A 22402-nucleotide genomic window follows, 5' to 3' on the forward strand; every position below is an offset into this window, starting at 1 on the left:
ATCATTAATATACTAATGAATAGTCTGGTTTGGAGGGGAGGAGGAATGAATGGGGAGATAATTTAAAGGCTTTACTTCCCCAGGGATATAATTAATGCTAATTCAAAAATCTTAACGTTCCTCTGTATCTGTTGATGCTGTTCCTTGTAGAACTGTTAAGCTGTTTTGTTATAGCACATCCATAGGAGAATGTGATGATGATGTTCATGTGGATACATTCATAGTGTAGGGATCTCCCTTCCTGGTTTACAGTATTTGCTAACCATGTTTGTTTAGTCCTCAGTGTCAGTCCTTGTAACTTAGGAAGTGTCTTTGAAATAAGTTTGCAGTTTCAGCTGCAGTCACCCAAATGTTGTAGACTGGTGCTTTTTCCCCCTCTCCCACTTGTTAGGGCTACACAGTTAAGACTCTTCCACAGCTCTTAATTACTTTTATTGAAAGTTTACAAAGTAAACAATTTCAAAATACTGCCTGTAAACTTTAAGATCAATTGTATTACCATACATTTTGACTGTGGCAATAGACAAGTAGAGCTGTACAGTAACTATCACTTGTCAGCAAAGGAAAGCGTCTGTTAGGTTATGTAGTTAGTGCTAGTGATGGTGGAACAAACTTGTATCATTAGTGATGCTCAATGTGACACCTTGTGGGGCAAATATACTCCAAACTCAGGATCAGTTTGTGTGAGCTGCTCCTGTGGACAGCACAATAGCAGAAACACTCTTGGGCAGTAGGAAGGCTGTAAATTGTAACAGACTTTGAGTCATGCCAGTTATGATGCATAACCTGGGAAATAGCTAAACACTTCAAGTGATACTTTCTTGACCACTAATGACATGCTGGATGGAAAGATTCAATGGGTGGGGCAGGGGAAAACAACACTTTAAAAAAAAAAAAAAATCTAGCCAGAAGTAGTAAAAGTCCAACTGTAAATGTTTTAAAAATTCCTGGAAGTTTACTTAAAGCTCTGTCATGGGTCTCATACACTACTTAGGCTTACTCTATCTGTACAGCAAAACATTGAGTAATACCTTCAGCCCTGTAAGGAGTAGAGTTTTGACTTCAGTAGATTCCTGCCCATGCAGGATCCTGGTGGGGGGCAGGAAGTCAGTGCTAATGCCTAGTGAAACTCTTCCAGTGGATAAGTTACCACTTCTTGTATCTCCTATTACAAAGCTCAAAACCCTTTTATACTTCTGTTCCTGGACTTTTTTTCAACTAAATATTCCACTCTCTTTTGTCTCCATCACCTTTTTCACTCAAATCAGTTCTCCCTTACCTGCTACAGCTGCTTAGCTTTTCTGGTAACATCACTGTTGTGCTGCCTCCTGTCTCATGCTTTTCCTGTATTTACTTTTTTTCATTGGTCATGTCTTGTCTGGCTTGCCACTAAGTGGGGAGGGGAAAGCATCCTAGACTTAACAACTGAGACTCTTGGTGTCTTAGAGTGGGTTTGGGATAAGATGTAGCAGATCCAAGATTAATGCTTTATGAAATCCCAGTAATATTTACAGTTATTAAAAGTGACAGAGCCTGAACTCTAATTATTAGCAATGAAAGTTATGTTTTGTTTTTAGCACTTCAACACTAGTGCCCCATTACCAGAAAATATACTGTTGGTGTTATTTTTCCCAAAGAGCTTTAAGAAATGACCTTTCTTTTAATTGCTGTGACTTTTCCAGCTATGTGGATGATCGTATTTTTACATATTCATAAATATCTACATTTGTGCCTACTTACCAGTATTCCATAAACATCTGCAGGTATTGCAATACTTGCTTTTTGGTGCTCCCACCAAAATACAAAATGTACTACTTTTCAGCCTGCCTACTTTTCACATCAAAATGTCAGGATGAATTTTGGCCTTTCGTGGACACAGGAGTTTTATGAAGGCTTTCCTAAAGCTCATGTGACACAGTGGGTAGAGAATAGGGTTAATGGCCGAGTTCACCCACAGAAGCCAGAATGAGATCTCATAGAGGGAATAGTGCACACAGTGCCCATGGCAGGCTGCCCTGATGATCATCAGGAGTGTGTATGGAGCCCAGCACAACCCAAACACACAGACAATAACAGCTAAAGACTTTGCTACTCTTCTATCCCGGGAAAGTCTAAATCTGTTTGCCATAGTGTTAGCAGTGTCCACTTTGCTGCTGGGGTGGCAAAGGCTTTCTGTTGCTTTGAAGAAGCCTTTTGTGGGATGCCTGGTATTTATATCCACCTGGAGGGGTGGAAGGTCATGACTGACATTCAGATTTGATGGCTGATTGCCAAGCTCAGCTGTGGCCTGAAGCCTTGGAGCGTTTCTTGGGGGAAGGAGGCTGCTTGCTCTCTTCTCGTGTTTGTCTCTGTTAGCTGGCTTTACAAAAAATATAGCGTGCTCCCTTTTTCCCCCCTGGAAATGCGTTTCACAGTCCTCTTGAGCAGGTGAGAGGTTTTCATTTCTGAGCAATGTGCGTTTCCTGATGTTGAGGTAAATGCTTAAGTTAAAGTACATAACAGTGATGAAAGGTGTAAAGAATTCAATAGTAGAGGCAATCATTAGGAAATACCAGTTGTAGAAGAATTCTGCATGACATTCTCCCTCAGGGAGGATGCTCTTTTGTGCAATGTGCTCCCAGCTGAGAATGGCTGGCCCATAGAGGAGAAAAGCAGCAATCCATACAGTCATCATCTTCAGTCCTGCATTTCTGGTCATCCCTTGCTGAGCCCTGTAGCTGACCTGAGGGACAGAAATCACATACATTACACGCATCTCAGAAAGTTATGTGGCTGCTTTGGAACATGGCCCTCAGTCACTTGTGAGGGCTGGTGAGAGACTGTTTTTGGGATGAGGGTTGTACCAAGCTTACTGGTAGCACAGAAAAGTTATTTCTGAAATATGCCTTCCAAGAAACCTTATCAAGGTGACTGAGTAAGTTCTGAGAATGGTGCTCAGATCTTAAAAGCTAGCAAACCAAGTCTCCTTCAAAGCAAATAACCACTGCTCTTCCTAGAATTGGTTGTCACCAGTTGCTTCATATTTAATTGCATTACCTGTGATACCTGTTTACAGGATGGTTGGAAAAGTGACCCTTTATTTGGACTTCTTAAATCATTTGAAATACGTAAAACAGTTGGAATTCACAGAACATCATGCAAGCTTTTTGCTTTCTACTTTGTAGAGAGACTTTTTTTCTTAATGCGAAAATCACACAAAAAAATTTTAATATACATCATCTTTTTCTGTTTGATATACTTAATTTCATTCTTTCATGAAGTACTTGCAGTATTGCTATTTGCAGTTAAGGTGTATAGATGGAGTTGTGGTCTGCAAAGTACTTTACGGAAGAATAACTGATTTCCATTATTTGGAAAATAGAGAAGCTAAGGTGCAAAAACAGTAAGTGTGTCAGTAATACTGAGTCAGTAAGCCATATGAGCAACAGCATTCATCAGAATCTTAGTCATGATCTCCTACCTCTGTTCTGATTCCCTGGGGTACTGGACTCAAGCAGTGGCTTGGAATTCACCCTTCACATCTCCACAGTGTTGTCGCACAGTGTTTGGAATATGAAATCCTCAGCCTGAAATTCTGTACAGGATTCGTATTTACTGCCCCCATCTGTGGGCCTTGATCTCCACAGCCAGTGCTGTTCTGGTAGAGGAGCCACAAAGCTGAGGAAACCTGAGTGTGTCTGAATTGGAGCAGTCTTGGAGGAAGTTACTATATTCATTGAGATGGAGAATAATTTGGAACTTCACATATTCCTGTTCATATGTTCTCATATTGCCCTAACCCAACAGTCATTTTCTGTACTCTTGCTTGGGGAGGGATTTTTACATGAGGGATTAATTTGAAGTATTTTAAAGTGGATGATTTTTTTCATTTATTATGACCAGTTTCCGTTTCTGTTTCTGAAACCATCTAGTTTATATATTTATACTATGTGCATAGTCATGAGAGACTGGTTTATGAAAGAAAAATTCATGGCTAATTCAGAACCTAGACAATAAAGGAATTCTGAGTGTTGACTGTTTAAGAATTAATCTGTTCATTTCTCCCTCTTCGAAAAGAAGTTGGTAAAACACCAAGGTGCATATAAACTGCTGCATTGATTCTCCAGCCTCTTTGTACTGTTTGTGATATACAATGAGCAACGAAACTAAATGCGCATTTTAAGAAAATGTGGGTGGAACATAATCAGGAAGTGTGTGTAGAAGTGTGAAACCTATTAACAGGTAAAATGTGTTATTTTGACATCATCCAAAATACTTTTAGGCCTTATGGTCTAGGTGAAAATAAAGTGCAAAGTCTAATCTTCCCTTCTTAATAACTGGCATGCTCCAGGCATGGCTTGAGCTATTTCTGTGTCTCTTACATCGAAATAGCATTTGCATCCTGTGAAAGATGTTAATTTACAATCTGCCACTTTTGACCCAGACACGGCTGTACACATGGAATTCCCCTGACAGTTTGATACCCACTGCAAGGAGGTCTCCGCCTTGTGCCACGGCTGGGCTGTGGCTCGGCTGCCGTGGGCTATCAGCTGCCAACAGGGGCACGGCCATGTCCTGAGGGAGCAGATCTGGTTCAGCTGGGTAATACTTTTAAAGCTTATTCGAGGAGGAAATAAGTACACCTTGTTCCCTCTGCAGACACAGCCTCTGCCTGTTTCTCAAGTAGAGTACCTTTCCCAGCGTAAAAGTGAGAAGGAAATGCATTTTCTGGCAAAGCCGATCACTCCCAGAACTATTTTCAGGACTGAGGGGAGCTCCTCGATCACCCCTGTCTCATGTGCTGTTTGAGAGAGGGTCAAGGCCGTTGAAAGCCAGGCGACCTAAGCAAACCACCCTGCCTGGAAGGGCATCCCCTGGAGCCGCTACCGCCCCCGCTGGCACCCCTTGTTCAGCCCTTACCGCTCTGGTGACGCAGATGAACCTGTCGAAGCTGATCAGTACGATGTTGAAGACGGAGGCGGTGCACACCAGGTAGTCCATCACCAGCCACAGCTTACACAAGCCCCTGCCGAGCCTCCACTCGCCCGTCAGCACGTAGGGGATGTAGAGGGGGATGCAGAAGCCGCCTGCGGACAGAGCTCGGCGGTGACACGGGCGGAGCGCAGCCCCCTTCCCGCAGCGCCCCGGCACTCACCCACTAGCAGGTCGGCGACGGCCAGGTTCAGGAAGAAGAAGTTTCCCTGTGTGCGGAGGCTCCGGTCCACCACGAACGCCAGAATGACCAGAGCATTGCCCAGCACCGTGGCCAACACCAGCAGCCCCATGAGCGCGGCCAGCAGTGCGGCGGTGCCGGCGGGGAAGGGCCCGCCCGCCGCACAGGCGCTGCCGGACAGGTTGAGCCACCGCCCGTCCCAGCCCATGGTGCCGGCGGACAGCCCGCGCTGCTACCCGGACCTGGCTCTCGGCTGTAGCACCGCCCCGCCCCGCTCAGGCCCGCCGGGCGGAGCAAGGGGCCGGGCGGTTCTGCCCAGCCCAGCCCAGCCCAGCCCAGCCCGAGCCACCTGCTGCTGGGGACGGCGCCGGGTCTGCAAAACTTTCCGGAGTCAGGTGGCGCCGCTGGGGGAGGGGACTGCGGCACTAAACTCTTGCCCGCGGCTGAAGCGCGGGGCTCTGGGGCTCGGCGGGAGCGCCCCGTGCCCGCCCCTCCCCAGCCTGGCCGTGACGCTCCCAGCGTCTCTCCCGGTCTCTCCCCAGTCCGTTCGCAGCTGCAGCCGGGGAAGCCGCGGTTGCCTGCCTTGTTCCTGTGACTCATTTCCTACGCCGTACCTCAGCTCGTCCCCATGGCCCGCGGGGCTCTCAGATGGTCTCTGCTCTCTGCCATTCCGGGCGGGCTCTGCCCTCTCGCCCTCAGGGGATCCATCCTCTGCCTCTGCTGAGCTCTGCCTCCGGCTGCCTCAGCCTTCCCCTCCGTGGCAGCGCTAACAAGGGCTCAGTGCTCTGCCTGGCGACTCGTTTTCACAAAATTTGCTGGAATGAGGTATTTCTGAGACGTCTCTTTTAAAAAGGGACTTGGACAATGTTTAAAGTGCATTGTAGCAGTGATGTCAGCCAGTTTTACTACGGAAGGCAGGTGTGTTCCAAAAACTGAACCCAGGAGCGGCCAGGAAAGGGCCAGGGCCTCCCTCAGCCGCTGGCAAGATGGCTTAGGCGGCCTGGGGAGCACGAGGGGGACACAGTGACCCTTGAAAGAGCTGCTGAGGCTGCTGAGGTTTGTTTACTTGAAGGGTAATTCAGAAGAGGAAATACAGCTTTACCTCTGCTCTCCTGATTTGACCCACTGGATCTTCATCTGCCCTAAAATACGTGGCCATTGAGGGATGGGCTTTGCCTCCCTTTCCATGAGAGTTCCGTGGAGGCTGTAAGCACTTTGGGATTTGCTGCCTTCGGTAGGGCCCCTTTATCACTAAAAGACAACAGAACTTGCTCAGTACCAACGCATAATCTTCCCTTAATTCAGCCAGTGTTTCTCATGTGGTAAACTCCTCTTTTATAAAAGATTTGCATAAATTAGCAGTTTGAAATAAATTTAGAAGCAATTACAGCAGCTTTCTGAAGAGAACTATTCCAATGGGCATCAGGTAAGACAAGAGCAGCTGAATAACTTCTCTATTATTTGTCTGGGTTGGAGCATGTGTTTTCAGGGTAACAGTGGACCGGCCTTCTACTGAGGGGAAAAGATCAAGTCTTTTTCAATGCTAGAAGTAAAATTCCAGGCCAGTTAATCCCTGGAAATCAGGAACTCCACTGAGGATATTTTGCAATTTACACTGCTTATGATACGGCCAGTCCATAGACAGAAACGGCATCTGCATATCTAACGTGTGTGAGCAAAATACTCTTTTACATGCCCCCACATCATTATCTCCCTAAAGCAAATAAGTAAAGCCATGCAAAACAAAAGTGAAAGGAGCAATGAAGCTTGTTACCACAGTTATTTTTATTAACCTCTAGTTTGGGGACTCATTTTCTCTACCGTTTGAGCTCAGCTGGGCAGTTTTCCATTCACTTCAGTTTGGACAAGATCAAGTTTGTAATATTTATTGCTCTCTGATTGTGTTGTGGTATATAAAAGATAAAGAGTCAGCCAAGAGACTCAAAAGAGAAAAATATCTCAAGCACCAGGAAAACATGGGAGAATTTATTCTTTCATGAATAACTGCTATACTCTTTAACTCCTCTAATGTAAAGTAATTTTACAGTAGCTCAGTGAGTTTGCAGCATGTAAACTTGTGTTCTTTATGTGAAGTAGCTTTCGTAGTGTTTTACCTCCTTGCAGATTTTGAGATTCTCAGTAAGTCCCATAATTACCTTTATTGCCTTTTAATGCTCATTTATTATTGCTGCTTTGGCAAGGGTGATGTCTTAACTCTGTTCCTAAGAACATGAACCATCAGTCCATAACTCTGCATTTTGGAGACTTCTTGCTGAAGACTGTGCTAGTGCTGTCCAGAGACCAAGTGTGCATTAGGTGGGTAGCACTCTCAGAACAGCAGGTTATAAAATCCAGACTTCAAGCGTTTTCTTTTACTCTGAAAAAGCATTTTTTTAATGTCCTTTGAGCTACTGTCTTTTTCTGAAAACATATTTTGTTCTTTATCTTTCTCTAATCCTCAGAGCAAGAAACATAAATTATTAGAGTCAGTAAAGAGAAATGACAATAGCCCAAGAAAATAATGAAAAATGTAGTGTTCTTTTCCAAGTCATATCAATACTGATGTGTTCTGAAATTTTAACTTTTGTTTCCTGTGATTTCCTGATAAGTGTTTTCACTTCCAAAGACATCCTTCAGTAATTTCTGAGAGCTGTCTGAATAATGCCATTTCCCATGACTCGAGCATATGTGGGTGAATATATCCAGAGCAATGACAGAAAAACAGAATGATTTTCCCACGCCACAGACAGATTAACACTTTTCCCAGAACAGGCCAAAATCAGCTTCCAAAAAGTCTTGGGAAACCACGTGGAGGGGGGGTTACACTCCAGCTGGCTGGAGAGCCTGTTGGGCCACAGGGTGCTGAAGACCTTCTCAGCTAGTATCTTCTTTGCAGACAGTTAAGTAAGGTAATAAATACATTTACATTGGGTCTTTGCTTGAATCTGAACCCAAGGCTAAATCATTGTGCCTTTTGCCAAATAGCACACTGTACATAATGTTCTTCTTGTTGTTCTTTACAGAGATACTTCGTTTCAGTCCGAAGATTTCACATGCAGGGCAGTTCTCTCAGTATGCCACAAGCTCTCTGGTACCAAAGCTTTACTGAAGCTTTGCTCTGTACTGAACTGAAGGGCAATTATTGCAGATTTCAAGAGTGGGATGCCATAGCTGGAACCTTCACTTCTTTAAAAGGAACTATACATTAGTAGTTTTGCAAATCTTGTAGAAATATTTGCTTGTTAATAGCCCCATTTAGTATTTAGAGGTTGTTGTCAACTATCCTCTTGCTATAAGTGATTGGTATTTTGGCCAGGAAAAAAGAATGATTTTTAGACTCTCTGAGAAAATGCATATAAGGCTTTATCACCTGGGAAATCAAATCCTGCTGTTGGAGCTGATCCTAGTTAAATGAATGGCGAAAACTAAATTCTGCCATGAGCATTTCCTATTAGTCTTATACCCTTTGCCAGCCAGGGTTTTGCTTGCATACTGATTCCCTTCATCTTTTTTTAATGTTTTGTAGAAGTCTTCCTGCATATGATACAGTTCACATTTTCTACCTGTTCCCACACATGCAGAGGAAAGTCAACTGTTTGATGCGGGCCAGTGGAAAGGCATCTGCTTCAGAGTACACAATGTTACCTACCATTTACTAAAGAGGTATTTTCCTTGGTGAGGAAACATCCCCTAGAACTTAGTCCTGTGAATGATGTGGCTGTGGGATAGGGATGTTGGTGAAGGTGTCAGTAGCAGCAGCGGGTTGGAGTTATCCCAGCCCAGTTTTAAGGCACTTGGAAGGGAATGGCTCTAGGACAAAAAAAGCAGACTGCAACCCTTTTGGTTTGAGAGGCATTGTCACCTGCTCAGACATCAAGAAACTGGTTTCCATCCTCTTCTAGTGTGACTTGCTGCTTAATGAAACCCTGTTGTGCTCACACGTGGACGAGAGGCAGAATCAGGGAGGTAAGGAGAGCCAGCCTGCGGTGATTGGGGTCTGCTCTGTGTTGTGCACTCCAGGGGAGGCCATGATTGCCATGTCCCATTCCGTGGGAATTCACCCAAATATCACAAGCCTGAGACCCCCTTGATGTCTGGCTTTATTGTCTTAATAAAAATTTGTCAAGAAATAGGACTTATGATTTTGATGAATACAGATGAGAGATTTGAAATATGATTTAACTAATGGACATGGATAATTAGGCTGCAACAAGTAGAAATAGTCATCCCATAGGCAATTTGCCTTAAGGTTACACCAGAATTTTATTCTCACTGAGAAGCATGGTAACAAAACATAGGCACTACAAATAGCTTTATTTCCTTTTGCTCCTTCTGGATTCATTCACCAGTTTCACCTGTTATTCCTGGTACCCTGTATTACCAGTGCAGCAGTCTGGCATGTTTGGCATTGGTGTGCTTCCCATCCTGGATACTTCATGCATCAGTATTTCACTTAGGCAATTTCATTTATGTTGCCAGCATCAAAGGATGTCATCACAGTTTTGGCTGCAAGTACATTACAGAGGACCAAATGTTCTCTGGTTACACTCAATGAGAGCTGGACAGACTTCCAAAATATCTCTTAACAATGTATTGGTGATGAGAGCATTGCAAAAATCAGAGGTACCCAGACTGCAGCTTATTTCACATTTTTAGTTCCTTCTTCCTTAATCCTTGGAAAAGTTCCGTTTCCCCCGGCTTGTCACCTCTTTCATTTGCACTGACAATGTCCAGATACATAATCTTGCTAACCTGGCAATTCTAGCCAGAGTGATACTCAAGTTCTAGGCAACGGTGTTTCTACCATTTGAATGTATTTGCACAACACCTTCTTTTCCACCAGGAGATGGCATTCCTCAGGAGTAAGTGGGAAGCATGGCTGCTTTCTGTGTCTCCTCCTGGTCCAGCATTCCCCAGGAATAAGCTGGAAGCACATCTGCCTTCTGTATCTCCCCTGGCCCCAGCCAGGAAGGTATTTCCATAGCAAGCTGATAATAAGCACAGATTTATAATATTCTCCCCAGCATCTCTAAACATGCATTTTATCATTGTATCAGAAGTCCCTGGGCATAGTGGGTACTGAAAGTTCATGTAAATTCTGACCATAATTCATCCATTGAGGGTAATTGAACACAAACCTGCAACTTCATTCTCAAGAATTGCCTGTGCTGCAAATCCTTGGAGACTAGGAGGGTGTTCTGGGGAAGTTTCATTATGTGATTGCTTTGTTTTCATGCTCTTTTCCCAGCAAAGCTTTCTGTGGGAGACAGGATTTAAGGCCTGATCTGTTTGGAGGTTCTTATGTTAGCCCATGGTTTTCACAATCTCTGCCTTGATCATAACCAGAGCCAGATGATGAATGCATGCATCAAAGGGGAACATAATTAGGGGTTTGCTGTTGAGAGCAGCCTGCATCTAGCAGGACAATGCAAGATTAAATAATAAATGACCATCAATTCTGAAAACATTCATAAGGTGATAAACTGAGATACCTGGTGTGTTGGAGGAAAGGATATCAGAAACATTTTCTGAAATTAAAGAGAGTATCAGAATTAGCCATTTGAGTTGGAAAGCAGTGCGCAGACCTGGCCTGATGTCAGACCATTCAAAGCCAAAAAGGCAAAGTGTTTGAGTTACATGGGTGAAATTTGGTTATATTGCAACATATCTTAGGCTCATGTTTCCTTCTGTGATGTGGCAGAGGTAGAACCATTTAGTCCTCTCTTCATTCACGTGTTCAGGATGGAAGCTGAAAGACTGAGGAGAAAACTGAACTTGAGTTCCCCACATCTCTAGAGGTGCTGCAGTGACAGCTATTGCAGGGAGAAGAGGGACTTGCAACCTGTTTATTTGGACATGTGCTTTGGTTTTTGATGAATAACCCCTGGCCTTTTTTTTATTCCCCAGGAGAGTGCTCTAGTTGTAGAATTCCAGCATATACACGACTCCTTGCAAAGGAGATTTTGCCATCTAAAATTGAGAAAAGAAGTAATTAAAGTCTGTTTCTTTGAGAGTTTCCCTTTGGCTAGTTTTTGTGGCTTCCCTCTCAGTGTGCTGCATGTTGGTGGACCTTTTTTTTAAAATGCCACATACAGTGTGACACCCGAAGCTCCTCACTCTGTGTAGTGGTGGGAGTATCACACAGGGAGAGGAGCATCTGAGAGGCATCAGAGTGCATAGGAGGTGTTACAACATAAATGTAGTTGTACAGGTTTCTAGGTGTCTCTTCTTGAGGGGAAAAAATACAACTTTGTGAAAGGGTACTATTTAACAGAGCTACAGAGCTGGTATCTATGGAAACTTAAAAACTACTCTTGAGAGACAGTTAAGGAATAGCAGGATAATTAGCATTAAATACCTCTTAATGACAAATGTTCGAGTAGACGTGTCTCACAGGAGACTTGCAAACTTCAGAATTATAAATGAAAGAAATGCTTGATCATAAGGATACTCTTCCACACTGTCAGAATAGCACAGAAGTCTGTAACTTATCAGTCTACAAAGGATTCTCTGAAGCCATGGGCTGGCTGCATAGGAGGATGTCACCTAAGGAGGAGATAAAGATGATGTCAGAGGTGAAGGCCTGGAAAACTCAGCACATGATATGTGTAATATATGAAGGCTCAGCTCACAGTGTGGCTGGGAACCAGAGACTGGCACAGGATGACAACTAAAGAATGAGCTGTCAGATCATGAAGACTTCATTAACAGATGGTAACTGACAGCAGAATAATAGGGGATTTTAATGGGTAATAACATTTCTGCTAGGTACATCTGTAATAATAAAAATGCCTTTTTCTTGCTAACACCTGGTAATTATTGTCAGGGGGATTGTCTTGCCCTTAGATTTGCACTGTATTTTATAGTCATTGAACCAGCCTTCAGTGTCAGTTCAGGAATGGGAATTCCATCCCTTTTATCTTCCTTCAGCTGTTAATATTAGCATTTTGATATAACTTGTGATTTCATTTATACTTCCTTCCATGTTCCAAGTGACCTCATCCTGTTTATAAAAAAAATTCATGTTTTCTCCCTAAGCCTTTCCCTAAAGTTTTGACCTTTCAACCAAGAAATTCAAGGATTTCAATGTGTGTGTATTATATCTGACTAATAAAAAAACAGCTTCTGACATCGCTCTGCATTTTTGTAGCTTTCAAACTGTCACCACAACAACCCGTGTATGCTGTCAAAGAGAGTCAAAATCCAGATTTCAGTGGAATATTTGTTTGGTCCTGATCATGAAATATTTAAGAGATGGTCAGAAGAAGACACTGATCTGGGATTTATAGAAAGCAATGAGACTCTTCTGCAGTTTTTCATGCAGCTTCACATCCCAGTCTAAATTTTAAGTGAATTACATGTCTTTTCATTTGTTGCTCTGCTGGGGTATTGGTGTAAATTAACCAGATTCTGCTGAGTTTGTAAGGTAGTTGCCTCCCAGCGTTAATCAAGACACCAACGTTTGGGGTCTGTGCTTCCCAAAGACTATCCAGAGTGACCTTGGCTTTGAACACTGGAACTTGACTTAGATGCCTGAAGTTCCTGTGAATACTCATTCATGCATGTCTGTCTGATGGGACATAGTGTAGATTCATCAAATTAATTTTTCATCTTGCTTGTAAGAAGGAAAATAAAAAATCTGCTGTATTAAAATTTGATACTCATCCTTTGATGATGAGTTCAGTTTTATTATTTGTACAAAGAATATAATTGAAATGGAGTAGAAGCACGGGTGCTGCACTTCTAGCTAGGTGGTGAACTTGTCATCTCATCATAGAGATTAATGAGTTTTCTTCCACCAGATCAACCTTCAGATTTTCTCTGATGCAGCAATAGCTTTATTTATTCCATGGACAGGGTGAAGAATTTTTTTAAAATTTTAAGGTGAAAAGGGTATAACATTTCTCAAATACTCAAAGGTATTAGCCCCTACACTGATCATGACTGATCCATGCTGGTTTTTCTGAGAGGTGACACTATGGTAAATGACAAATGATAGTACAATTACTAATGATAGATATTTTTGGCATTTTTCTCTTCATCTGTGTAGGTTTTCAAGGGCTCCTTACAGTTAGAATCAAGCTCTGATGCATCTGTTCAGGCTGTGACCACCCTTTTGAGTCCAGCCCTAATGGGAACACTTAAACAATAAGAGGTTATTGGCTAAGAAGAATCTACTACATAAGAAAAAGCTCCCATTGCCTTCCTATGAAATACATCAATGTCTGTGGAAGTTGCTTGTGTGTCTCTTCAGGACCTTTTGGTTTGTTGGGTTTTGTTGGCTTTTTCCCTCCTAGGATTCTCTTCTTTAGTGACCATGCAGAGGTTGTGGCTGCACAGGAACTTTTCATAGAAGCAGAGATGCACAATGGATGGGATTCTTGGCAATCAGCAGGTCAGTGGTATAAAACCAACCAGAAGGTGTTATCTTAAAATGTTTTTCTACATAGTCATCTGTGACATGAAACTAAGAAAATAAGGGTTGTTTTGTTCTCTATGGCCATAGTCTTTGCTTTAACTAGCTATCACAATTTGATAAGCTGTTAGCAGCTTCATTTTCTTATTCAGAATCTTGTACAGACTTTGCTCCTCAGCCAGTGTCAGGAGGGATGCTCCCTGAACAGCCTGTGTTTTTCTCAGCTGCAGAGGCAGCAGAATAGGACATTCATCACCACATCCTGAGCAGTCTCCACTCCAGTTCCAGTTTGCTGACAAGACTACCTAAACCCAGCAGAGCTGCTGCCTGCTTCAAATGAACCAGCTGCCTTTTCCAGCTGCTGCTTCAGTAGGCTGTGTGTCTCCATCTGTTTTGGTTGCAACAAAACCTTCATGTTTTGAAGGATCTGCTTCTATCCCCAGATAACCATATGAGACCAGGATCCCAACAAACTATGCAAACAAATTATTTGGGCAAGGTTTCCTGTTTCTGAGCAGGAATTCTCAGTTACAGTTCATGGCTCTGCAGTAACTGTTAAGGGTGTTAAGCCTGCAACAAGGGCCATGCCAAGTAGCTGCTTTGGAGGGAGATGCTTTAGAAGAGAGCAGTGGTGCCAGGCTGAGCTTTCTTACCTTAGACTAAGATGATATGATATATGATATGATATGATGTTATTTGTATCCAGGGCCTCAGAAAGCTTAAATGAATAATATCATGAGTAAAGTATAAGAACATCCCATATATCTACGGTATTTAGGCTAACCTGATTTTACTAGAAGTCAGTCCCTTTTCTAGTCACAGGTAAAATATTTGCTGTACTTCCCCTTCTAGTACCTAGAAGAGGGGTTTTGTATCACTTGTGCATTTTTTGGGTGCAGCTATAATCTGCTCTATTACTGATTTCATGCTGTCTTTTCCTAGACTGAGTAAGGTTTCTCTGTGCATGTTTATATGCATAGGTACAGACACACCTCAGATACATTTTCTGTCCTCTCTTAAAACTCACTGCTTTGGCTGGGATTTCTGCTACTGTTTTGGTCTTTCAGCCCCTACTTTTATGCTTTATCTTTGAGTTTTGTCCTGGCTATGCAAGTTTCTGGAGGACGTTTTGGTTCTCATGCAGTACAACAGCTCAATGTAAGTGTGATTAACACTGAAAATAACCAGATTTGGTCCTGCCCTTTTATTAAGAGCTACTGGTTTTTATCATTCCCAAGTATGTATCAATTCTGGCAAGGAGTTGTGACAAGTTTTTCCCAGGCTAATTGGACAAGTGATGAGTGCAGTAACTCCTTTCAATCTTTCCAGTGCAATATCTGGGACATTTCATTTTCACCTATTATATACTTTGAAAAGCCAGGCTGTGTGTTGGTATTAGCAGAGTTCTATAAAGAATAATGTTTGATGAACTCAAGGAAATTGCTACAGATCAGGATGGATGAGGCACATAGAAAGTAAATGTATGTAAACATGGGATATTCCTGTTTGGACCAGGTTTGTTTGATAGTTAGAGAAAACCACTTGCTGTTATCTTCCTGTTATCAGTAGCAGAGCTCTGAACAAAAACATTGTCTCTCCCTGCCCCTTGCTCAGCCTTATCTTCTCAGAGGTGAAAGATCTGGCTCAGTACCAGTGTTAACTCCTGGACAGCAACACCTTTTTGTGATATGGGGAATGAGGACTGTGCCATTTCTTGGCAGCTTTTGAGAGTAGTCTGTCTGCTGCCTTGTCAAAAGCAGGATCTCTCACTGGGCACATTTGTTAGAAGCATATTGATGATATTCCTGTGAAGGCTTTTCAGGTCGTCTGCTGTATTTCAATGCCTGCTCACTCCTCCAGACTTCAGCAGGAAAACAGGAGCTGGTGTGTCATGCAGGGTGCTGTGGTAGGGATGACTGATGTATTGTTGCCACTGACAACATGGGAACCTCTGCATTTTTGTACTTGGAATGGAGTTAATGAATGGAGGGAATCTGGGATGAAAAAGTCAGTGATGAGCACATGCCAGGGATGTGGTTACAAGTGCTGCAGAATGCTTGATACCAAGAGAAGGGTGTTAGTAAAAGATGCTTTTTATGAACAAGATTTGGAATAGTGGAGTTTTATCTGTCTAGCAGGAGGCTGCATATTTAGTATGTTACAGATGAGATAGGAGGTGAGTCAGCCTTTATTCATCAGCACTGTCATGAACACACAGAAATTGTTGTCATCCCCTGGGAACACCACCCACCTGAGCACATCCATGCTTCCATGTGACACCAGCTCCTGGAACAGGTGCTGAGTGTACCACAGCAATAGTGCCTGGGAGCTGTGGGAATTAGGCCACCCTCTACTGCCTATGCTTTAATGCAGCTTTAACTGGATTTTTATTGCTTGCTTCCCCCAAGCTTTGTTCCAGTAACAGGTGGGGTCACTGTCCTGCCATGTATGGGGCTGAGCTTTCTACCTCAGGAATACTCTTTGCTTTTAAGTTGCCCTTTATTTCAAACACCATGACAGGTATCCTATTCAGAGAACAAGGGTATCAGAGGAGGGAGTCTAAAAGGATGTAGTAAAAGAAAAAGCAATAAAATATAATTTTTTTTCTGTGTTGGAAAGCAAGGAGGGAAGCTGGCAAGGGAGAGAGCTCATTAGCAGCAGTCCCGTTTTAAGGACAATCTCTAGTTTGTGAAGAAGCTCGACCGTACAGACAGAGCAATGGATTCTCATCAGCACACAGTGCTTTGCTTTGCTCCCAACAAAAAGGTTTATCTAAAAAAAGAGCATAAAAACAACATTAAGAACTTGGAAATTATTTAATTTAATTTAATTTAATTTAATTTAATTTTGTTTTCTTTTTAGCTGGCCAAGATCCTTTTTCCATCTCAGTGGAATGTATTCTACATTATAGACAGTCTTCCAGGGTGGGGATATGTACAAAGGAAAGAAATGCAGTGGCTTCATATACTTTAAGATCTTTTTTTTTTTAAATAAATAGGGGTCTCATTTTGAAGGGTAAGATTTGCAGCTAATTAAAGGGCCACCAGAGAGGAAAATGGTTTGGATAAAATGAAAGGGTTTTTTTAAAGAGAAAAAGAATACTTTGTTTTACACTACTTAATAATTATTTTATTTATTTATTTGGGTATAATTTAAAGATAGTGTATATAGGTAGAAATGCATCTTTTCATTGTCATTTTTGAATTAAAGCATTTCACTAAATAACCAAAATATGTTTTTGAAGGAAAAAAAAAGCTGCTTTTTTGATACAAGCTGTTCTGTTAATTAAATAGATTGCAGTTGTTGGGGATCACTGGGTCACATATTCTATTGTTTTATAAACCACAGACCTTAGAATGTACCCCAGTACCTGCTGTACTGAACAGAAAACATGTATTTTGTCTGAAACTTTTTTTGTCCTGAAAGGCCTTCAATATGTTTTTATAATTCCCAAATATCTTAAGAATTCTGTTAGAACAAGAATTGGCTTTATCATGTAAGTGTGTGTGTAGTTAAATGTTGTGTCATTATTGGAGCATGTAATAAGATTATTGTGATCATGCACAAATTGCTAAGCAGATTGCAGAAAACCAAATCAACACCAGAAAAGCAAATCCACAAGTGTTGGAAAAAAGAAAAAAGTCCGTGGACTCCGGGGGGGGGAGAAATTGCTGACCCAGCCAATATGGTTGATAAAAGCAAGCTCCGTTTATTAGCAATCCAAAGGCACTGATATAGTATACCAGCTTGTTAACTCTTAAGTGGCTTAAAACCTATCAAAGCAAATTTCTGCTTCTACCTAATTGGACTTACATTGGCAAGCTTCTACAGCTATGTTATGATTAAAAGAATTCAGAGTTCAGCCTTCCTTCTCTCCCGGTTAGCACATCTTATCAGCACAGCTGCATCGCTTCAAAACTCCCTCTTTGTTTCTCAGGCTTGTTTCTCACACAGGGATTTTTCTCATGCAGACAGTTTTTCTCACACAGGCCTTTTGCTTGCAGGCCTATTGCCTGTATAGTTCTTTTATTGATCCCATAATTCCCAACACACAAGTCCATTGTACTCTGCATTCCTTATTCTGGCTTCTGTTGCCCAGACTGAAGTGTCTGTCTCTGCTCTAACTGGCACTGGAGGGAGCACACTGAGATAGCTCCAACTTCCCAAACTGCCATCTGCTAAGACAATCATAAACCCACTGACAAGTGTTTGTCAGAAATCACTTCAGGCTAATTTATCTCTTTTCTGACACACTTTAGTAGCTAATTTTTAAAACCTAAATCTGTCATTACTACACATTAGTTGTCATGATAACAACACAGCTGTCCTCTGGAAAAAAGCTGAAATACTTGAACTATCACAAAATTATAGGAGAATTGCTTTTAAATGGCCATGTTCAAAATTTTAACTGAGATGAAAGGAAGCACAGATTAAAACATATCCCATCTCCAACAGCTGCATTCTGTTGCATCATTAGTAAATTTAATTTTGTTTTGTTTACAATGAATGAAGAGGTGCAGTGATCATGCAAAATCACTAGTGCAAGTGATTTCCATTCTCTTCAACCATGCCTTCTTCCTAATTGTGCCTAACAGTTTATTGCATTCTGCATCTGGTGTTATCATGATTTCATCCTCACATTTAGTCACTGCATCTTAGCTATTCTTTCAAAGATACGGTCAGCAGCTCTAGAGCAGCAGAAAGTTAAGGGGCCAGTAATGGCAATGATACCAGTGAAAATTTTGACAGTAATAAAGCAAAACAAAGCATTCACTCTGTTATACAATGCTAAATTCCTGATATATGAAGCTCACAGCATTAGTCATAAAGCTGAAGCCTGTCTACAGTTTCTGGTTTTGCCCAAAGTATTTATTCCTGTCAATTCTTAATTTCAATTTTAACATCTGTTGGAAAAATCTGCCTGCCTATTGTCTATCTCCAAACAAAGAAAACGTTTTGTTGTGGGCTGTGTTCCTATTGTACCTCTGCAGTCAGTTGAGGAACACCTTGCATGAGGCTTGTTTTATGCCTCTGGTGCTCCTGAAAACTTTGAAGCATCTCAAAAAGAGCTTCCTGGCTCTTTTAAGGCATTTCTCCAGAGAGATGAGTACCTGAAGAAGGGATCTACCCAGTTCCTAGGGAACATGATCGATAGCTCTTCTGTTGTAAATGAGTCTTAGTCAAGCACTCGGCATGAACTTGAACTTTCCATCATAATGTAGAGTCCTTCTGTAAATCAATATCTAGATTGAAAGTTCTCTCAGATGAGAGCAAGGTTGAGTAGCTGTAGTATCAGCTACGTAGCTGAGTAGCTGATATGTCTCAATATATGTAAAATAAGGAAAGGAAAAAAAGAGGAAAAAAAAGGAATGCCTCACCTATATTAGATCAGTTCTCAGCTGCATCCAGTTCTACTGAAGCATTTTCACAGCATCACAGAATGGGTAAGGTTGGAAGGGACCACTGGAGGTCATTAATCCAATCTCCCTGCTCAAAGCAGGGTTTCCTAGAACATTACTTTGCCTGCTCTTCAGTGGATCTTGAAAACAGAACTGCAGTATCCCCTTCAGTGAGCAAAAGGGCTAAAATCTGTTTTACCACCTTCTTGATAAGAGGACACAAGATTCAGTTTGCAAGGTCAGTCAGCTGAAACTTGCATTTCTGAAAATTAAGTGGTTGGCAGTACTGGGTATGTTTGTGGTTAAGAAAAACTCAATGCCCAGCAGGGAAAACAGTAAGAATTTTGGAAGCAGTTAAAGTGAATTGCAAGAGAAGAATGGTCTATAAACATGAAAATCCAAATAAGCAATGCTGTTACTGGATTTTTTTTTAAAATATAAAGTGGCTGTTAGAACAGTCCTAAAGCCAGCCAGTATCTTCCTGAAAAGCCAATATTGAGAAGATGCTGAAAAAAATTGAGAACAGGTTTTCAAAATTCAATTGCTTTCCTAGTGAGAATCAATGCATTTAGGTTTACAATGGTTTAAGTTTATACTGCTACAAAAGAAAATATAAAGACTGAAGAGGTACCTGTCAAAGGACATCAGTTATCTAACCCAATGTGTAATAAGCCATCTAATTAACAACAATCTGCAGTTTTGTGACACCATCCACCCCCTGCCATAAAAGTGGTTTGCAAATGAATTACTGAAACATATGCAGTAAAAAATATTATCTGCATTTTATAGTGCAGAAATGGAGGCCTAGAAAGACTACAATGATTGCCATGGCAACAAAGAAAATGTGTGCCAAAACGAGGAGAATACACAGGAATGTTTTACTGTCGCACATAGCAATCTCTTTCTGGATTTTTTTCTTTTGTGCATACTTGTTTCTTTCCCATCACTATCACATCTCTGCTGGTTTGTCTCAGCTGTTTATTCCACATATTTCATAGATATTTTCTGATTTGCAAGCCTTATATTAACGAACAATTTTTTTCATTGCATGTAATTAAATAATTTGATCTTTGAATTTGATTTGTAATTTAAGGTTGCCTTGTAATGAGACATGGTTAAGAAGACACTATTTTAAGACATCTTAAAGCAGAAATAGTCTGTGCTCTCGAATGATATATATGTATGTCCACAAAAGAGAGCTAGTAGAAGCAGCAAATTAGAATAAAGAGATTTTTTTTATTTTGGGTAAGAACACTGCCTAAAACACTCTACTGTTTTTCTTCAGGTTTTTAACTCTGGATCAAATTTTCAGTGGGCATGAACAGACATTGCTCCAGTGAAATCAGTGGCACAATGAAGTTCTGGTTGAGAGTGACCAGGTGAGTTTGTTCTCCTATGTACACTCCTGCAGATGAATGGATTTTTTCATAAGCACACATACAGAAGGCAGGGATGTCCTGGCCCTGTTGGCTGCATGCTCTTACCTATAATAACTGGAGCCACCACACACCTGCCCTGTGGACAGCTGAGGCTCCTCTTACCCAGGGGGGTGTGCTACCACCAGGCTTTGAGCTGCCACAGCCTCACTGATGCCTTTGTGGCACCTGCATTGGAACTACTGTGATTTGACTGCTCGTGATGTGTCTGGGACACCCAGATGAGCCAAATCCCACATGTGGGATCTGTTTTACCATTGTGTTTCTTCAGTTAAAATTACTGAAATACCAAAAGACCATTATCTTTCAGTAGTAAGACACTAGTTCCTCTCTGCATTTCCTTAGATTTATGTAGCGGCTCTTGCACTAATTTCTGTAAAGCAGTGAATGACCTTTTGTGATTTTCAACTCTATTTGCTGTGTCAAGTTTTGAAGTGAAGGCCTGTTTCAGATTTCAAAAGACAGACTTCTGCATATGAGCACTCCTCACTGTTTTAATATTTCAAGGGAAACAGCAGGTGAAAAAATCTATTTGGGGCCTAAGATAAGGCTGGGGGTTTTAGAAGCATCTCAGTGACTCATTCACAGGAGCAACAGCAGTCAGATTTCATTCAAAAGTGTGAGAGCTGAGAAGAGAATGTGAGGGCAGCCACTTTCTCTCCGTCCTCTCAAACTTGAGTGTCAATGTTCCATGTAGAATATTGCCAGTCCTCTGCACTGCACAAAGACCTGGTCAGTCTTACACAAGAAAAAAACTAAGCATGGGAAAAAGTGCAAAATAGAGCAGCTGAGGTAAATGGAAAGCGTGCTGTGCAAAAGGAGACAGACTGTGACTTGCCCAATGAGGTTCAGGAAAGTACTAATTCATGCTCAGTAATAAATTGGATCAATAAACATTGTAGGGAGAAAAATAACTGTTTGAGCTCAAGAAAATAACTGATGGTTTGTGCTCTGCATGCACATGCAAGCTGGAAAGTGGAAGGTTTCCAACAATAAGAGGACTGTTTCTATTTCCAGTATGAGGGGAAGCAAACCAACTGCAGTGGAGGTTTTTGACCAAATGGAGCTTGATATGTCCATGACACTTGCAGCAGCAATCTCTGCCAGGGCTGTGTTTGTTTGAAGTAAAAGAGCTCTTTTACAGGGATTGGGGATAGTTAACCGAATGGTGTGTAAGTCTTACAAAATGGAACACAGTCTGCTGCCAGTTATTCTGTAAACAAAAGAGATAGGGGTAAATGGGTTGTCCTGATCACAGTGTTGTGCCAGTGTTTCACCTTGGTTTGGAAGAACTCATCTTCCCATTGTAAGCCCTGAGGAGTCCCTGAATTCATTGTACTTATTTAGAGAAAAAAAATCCTAAACATCTAAATAATATGGAAACCTCCATACCCATAACTTTATGGTTATATAGTTACTCATCCACCAACACCCCCAAGTCTTTCTCCCTAGGAATAGTCTCAGTCCATTCTCTGTCCAGCCTGTACCTGTGCTCGGGATTGCCCCAACCCAGGTGCAGAACCTTATTTGGCTTCATAGAACTGCATGAATTTCGCCAAGAGCCCCCTTTCAGCCTGTGAAAATCCCACTGGATGGCATCCCTTCCCTCCATTTAATCAAGTTAAAATGTGCCAATTTAAAGACACTTTATTTACAAACACGCTGCACTGAAAGCCTGAGCTTGCCAAAAAATAAGCTTTTGCTTAGGTGTTTAACTGTAATTTTGTAACTAATTTTGATAGAACAAAACTACAAGTGGATGGTTAAACACCCATGCCCACTATCATGGTTAAAGTCTGACAGCGTATGACAGAAAAGTCTTGGGGACTAAGCCATTCTCTTCCTGGGGTTATGATGGGCAAGGGTTGGTTTCAGTGGACCTACGGCAGTTCCAACTCCGGTAATGTCGGGATGATTTGTGTAATAAATGAATTTGTTTCAGGGCGTTGATTGTTACTGTTCATGACAAGTAAAAGAGGGGAGTTGATAGTTAAATAGA

At 41.7% G+C, this 22402-nt stretch overlaps 1 protein-coding gene across 1 annotated transcript; it reads right to left on the reverse strand.

Moving 5' to 3' along the window:
• Window positions 1-413: 413 nt before the first annotated feature.
• Window positions 414-5523, reverse strand: LOC120410590 (histamine H3 receptor-like). Its single transcript, XM_039558239.1, has 3 exons — window positions 5135-5523; window positions 4900-5066; window positions 414-2722 (listed from the first exon to the last, which is right to left on the reverse strand). The coding sequence occupies exons 1-3, from the start codon at window positions 5358-5360 to the stop codon at window positions 1835-1837; spliced, it is 1281 nt and encodes a 426-aa protein (XP_039414173.1). The 5' UTR covers window positions 5361-5523; the 3' UTR covers window positions 414-1834.
• Window positions 5524-22402: the final 16879 nt, after the last annotated feature.

Source organism: Corvus cornix, chromosome 11, assembly GCF_000738735.6.
Source record: "Corvus cornix cornix isolate S_Up_H32 chromosome 11, ASM73873v5, whole genome shotgun sequence".
In the NCBI taxonomy this organism is placed as follows: Eukaryota; Metazoa; Chordata; class Aves; order Passeriformes; family Corvidae; genus Corvus; species Corvus cornix.